Source organism: Pediculus humanus, genomic scaffold, assembly GCF_000006295.1.
Source record: "Pediculus humanus corporis 1103172108268 genomic scaffold, whole genome shotgun sequence".
Classification (NCBI taxonomy): Eukaryota; Metazoa; Arthropoda; class Insecta; order Psocodea; family Pediculidae; genus Pediculus; species Pediculus humanus.
Window position 1 is genome coordinate 446994 of NW_002987837.1, and position 4972 is coordinate 451965.

Here is a 4972-nt window from a genome sequence, read left to right on the forward strand (position 1 = left end):
AACGACGACGACAAAGACGACGAGCAAAACAACAACAACAAAAAGAAGAAGAAGAACAAACAAAGTGAGAGACAAAGAGAGAAGAGAGAGAGACGGGGGGGGAAAGACAAAACAAAACAAAAAAAAAAAAACAAGAAAATAAAAGAATAAAATTTGCATAACAAACGATCCATTAAAAATAAAATCCAATAGAAAATAATAAATAGTATTTAAGTTTGGTAGGTTGGTAGGTCTGCGTCTCTGCGTCTCTTTCGCTCTGTGTGAGTGTAATTGCCTTCTCGCGCGTTCTACCCTTCATTTTCCAGGGAATAAAGAGGGGAGGGGAGTACTTCCTTCTTCTTCCTTCTTTAAACTTCTTCCCTTTCGTGTTCTTTTACACTTTCCGCCACCACCACCATCGTTACCCTTCCTTCTCGCCATTTCCTTATTTAAATTTCGTGACTTTTTAGCATACATCACACAACCTCTATCTGTCTATCTATCTCTCTCTCACACACACACACCACAAGACTCCTGACTGATAAACAAATAATTTCTTTTTTATTTTAGTATTATCATTATTATTATTATCATCGTCGTAGTCGTCGTGGACGTTTCTCAAGTCAGAAAAAATTCTAACACTTGCGTTATCGCCATGCTATGACCCTCCCCTGCCCTCCTCCTTCACAAACGGTGTGACTAGAAATGAAGAAAAAAAACTGGAACAAAGACAGAGAGAGAGAGAGTAATAACCGCCGTCGCTAACACCACCACCACCACCGCCGCCGCCGCCATTTTTGTTTGGTCATCGTCATCATCATCCCTCTCGGACAATTTTTCTTTATTTATATTCAACCCTTATCGCGTCCTCGTTTATTTTTCTTATTCCACCTTTATATAAAAACGTCACCTTTTTTCATTATTTCATTTATTTACTCACTCATTCTTACGACACGTCAGTCTAATATTTTAATCTAATGCCACGTTATAGAAAAAAAAATTATAATCGATTTTTTCAATCGATTCATTCCATCGAATTCTCATTTATTTGAATGATAATAATAATAATAATAGTGACGATGATGATGATTATGAAGATGATGATGATAATGATGATGAATAATAATATAATAATAATAATTAAATTTTTAAACGATCGTTCCGTAAGTGAATTTTAAAAACAATTTTTTTGTCTTTGTTCTCTCACAGCAGAAGCAGCACCAGAAGCAGCAACAACAGCAACAGCAGGAAAATCATCACAAATTTTATCAATCATCGTCGTCGATAAAAAAAAAAAAAAATTAAAATAAACGATTAATACAAAAACGACGACGACGACGACTACGACTCGTCGATACGAAATTAATAATAATAATAATAATAATAATAATAATAATAATAATAATAATAATAATAATAATAATAATCTAGACTTTTAATGATTTTTTTTTTTTTTTTTTAATAGGATAGAGAGAATCCTGGTGTTCGACATGTTCGACCCTTTGGAGAGAATGGGTATTACCACCAACTGATACGATGATGACTTCTGGTTCGAACCTTAGGAGACTCTCGCAATTGTTGTTTCTTTTACCATCATTTCCCTTTTGACTTTTGACCCCGTAGGAAATTAACAATTTTATCCAGTTTTTTTTTTTTTTTTTTTTTTTTTTTTTTCAATTACGTTACCCGCCATTAAAAAAAAAAAAAAATCTGTTTCGTACGTATTCGTGCGTGAGTGCGTGCGTGCGAGTGTGTGCGTGCGAGTGTGTGCGTGCATAAACAAGCCTTTGTTCATCATCGCATCCTCTTCCTCCCCCCACGTCCCCTCCACTCCCTCCCCATCTCTATTCGAAACGAAACAAAAAAAAATTAATAATTGAATATTAATGAAACGAAATTAAAGAAATTAAAAAAAAAAAAAACTTTTTTTTCTTTCTACTCCACCCTACCAACGAACAAACTAACAAACAAACAAACGAACAAACAAACGGACAAACTGGCACATTTCAGACTCCTCACATATCATACGTACGTTAACGAACGTTATTATATATATATATATATATAAAATTACACTCACACACACGCGCGCGCGTTTGTTTTTTTTTTTTTTTTTATTTAACTGGGGTTGAAATTTTACACAAAACCATCTGCATATACATATATCATTCGAAACAAAATGGACGACGACGACGACGCCAATGACGCCAACGACGACGACAACCAAAAAAAAAAAAAAATAAATAAATAATAATTTTATTAAATTTATTTTTTTTAATTAATATTATATATATACATATATTTTATCAAACGCATGACGTACGCACGCACGCACGCACGCTTTCAACCCTCTTTCTCTCTCTCTCATGACATCGTCAACCCTTATTTTTTTAAAATAATTTTATGCGTGTTCATTTCGTCGTGGTTCTTTTCTTCTTCTATTTTTTTTTTTTTTTTTTGACGTGGCACGTTCGCGATTTTTACTTAAAAAAATTACTTAGAAAAGAAAAAGAATTGTAATTCGTAATAAAGTGTTAATAATAATAATAATAATAATAATGCTGTCAACACTCGAAAGTATCGAAAAAAAAGTCAAGAAAGTCTAGTTCCCCGACGAAACCCAACGCACAAACGTATATCTTTCCGTATCTTGATACAAAAATAATAATTCTACGATGACATGTTTCGCCGTTATTATTTAAATCTCGACAAAGATCTTGTTACGATGATTTCTTACTTTTCCAAATATTTTCTTTCTCTCTCTCTCTCACTCACCCTTTTACCCCTAACCGGTTTTTATGACGTAAAAGAAGAATAACCCTTAAAACACTCGACACGCAAATACACGTATTAATTTTTTTTTTCTTTGTCCTTCTTTTAAATTTTTTAAATAACTAATAATAATAATAATAATAATAATACGAGATTTCGAACGGGGAGGAGGAATACGTAATAATAGTTTCGCTAATGACACGAAAAAAAAAAAAAAAAACGTTAGAATTGAATGAATGAATGAAGAATCGAAGCGGAAAAAACGAAGCGAAAAGTAGAAAACTAGTAAGAGAAATAGTAGTAGAAGGGATGTGACGAAAAACACGAATTCGGAAGAGGGGAGACCTGAGGGGGGGGGGTAAAAAAGGAAGCAGAAGAAGAAGGGGAAACGGAAGAGGCGTCAAAAAAAAAAAAGAAGAGAGAAACGATAAAAATCTTTTTCTCACTCACTTAAATAAACCAGAAAATTTTTTCCTTTTTTTTTTTTTTTTACACCCGCCAGGTAAATTTTTTTTTTTTTTTTTCAGGCACCACCACTCGACCGAATCGGTGGCGTCAGCGACGGCGTCGACGGTGAGGCAAGGAGAAGAGGGGGCGGGGAAAAAACATAAACCGGAAACAGATACGTACGTACGAACACATTATTACGATTCATCATCATCTGTCAGTCATTTTCATAAATGATAATAATTTTTACGAAAGGAAAATTTTCATGTTGTGACACGAACATTAAACCGGAAACCTCCCCTCCCGCTCCCCTCAACATTATTATTATTATTATTTACACTTATTCGTAAGGAAAAATCATCGTCAAAGGAATAATCGATTTAATTAATTTAGTAAAAAAAGTTTTGACAAAAAAGGAAACGCGCGACTCATTTTTTTTTTTTTTTTTCATACGGAAGGACATCGTCGTGGTTTTAGATGTGTCAAAAAGTGGACAACCGCAGGAACCACCGCCACGACCGCGTACGATACAACAACCTCCAACCGCAGAATTTTCCCTCAAATGTTATTCCAATACGTGAACGAACGCACGAACACGCATTTCCTTTCCTTTTCCGGTTTCAAAAGAAAAAAAATCGATTTTAAAGAAGAAAAAGAAAAACGAATGATGATAAATTCAAAATGGCGTCGTCAACCTTTTTTTTTTTTTTTTTTCTCTCTCCTCGTCACACAAACGATAATGGCAATTAGAAAAAATTAATTTCGCGGATACGATAAAACTTAAATTAATTACAATCGTGTCATTCACTTTTTCCACACCTTCTCCCCCTCTCCCCTCCTCTTTCTCTCTCTTTTTCTACCCTTCCCTCACCCCCCCTACCACTACCCCTACTCCTCACAGGATAATAAGAATAAAAGGAAGAATAATAGTTAGGCAGATAATAAAAACAAAGCAATAAAAAAAAAAAAAGAAGAGAAATATATAATGAAATAAAGTAATAGAAAGAGAGAGAAAGAGAGAGAAAGAGAGAGAGAGAGGGAAAGTGAGAGAGGGAGAAAGAGAGAAGAAAAAAAGAAAAGGACAAACAAATCGATAATGACAAAGAAAAAAAATTTTCACGATCGTTGAAACGACGGTTAATCGGCCGGAAAACGTGGAAATAGACTATGAAAATGTTATGGCGGAAAATAAACAAAAAATTAATTCTATTCTGCTGCCACTTCCACGATGGTTCCTCTCACATCTAAAATCGAATCGAATTCGATTTCGTTCGAAATCAATAAATCGATTACGTAATCAATTTGCCGAGAGGGAAGGGTAAAGAAGAAGAGGAGATAGAATAGATGATAAGAGAGAGAGAAAGAGAGAGAGAAAATCAAATTTAGAAATTCACGTGGTTCGTGAATAGAAGTAGAAGAAGAAGAAGAAGGTTTTTGCGGTTTTTTCTATGATCCTCAATGAGGCGTCCGTTTTTACACCCCCACCACCACCACCGCGGCCGCCGCCGCCATCTTTATCTTCTTCTACTATTCTTCATTTATATACAACCGCAACATTCGAATGAACACCTGATTCTGATATTCTTCCTCTCTCTCTTTCTCTCTATCTCTCTCTTCGTACTTCGATAATGTTGTTTCCAAAACTACTCCTTTCACTCTTACTCTTCTCCTTCCACTTTTATTTTTCACCTTCCTTTTTCCCTTTTTCAAAATTAATTCTTTTACCAGATGTATTTTATTACATTTCGAATGTCGAACCACTCACATTCTCTCT

The 4972-nt window shown here is 34.6% G+C and overlaps 1 protein-coding gene across 1 annotated transcript; it reads left to right on the forward strand.

Moving 5' to 3' along the window:
• Positions 1 to 2991: 2991 nt before the first annotated feature.
• On the forward strand, positions 2992 to 3779 carry Phum_PHUM501440 (uncharacterized protein; the record flags this gene model as incomplete). Its single annotated transcript, XM_002430800.1, has 2 exons — positions 2992 to 3036; positions 3657 to 3779. 2 exons carry the CDS (start codon positions 2992 to 2994, stop codon positions 3777 to 3779), a joined length of 168 nt encoding a protein of 55 aa, XP_002430845.1.
• Between the last annotated feature and the right edge of the window lie 1193 nt (positions 3780 to 4972).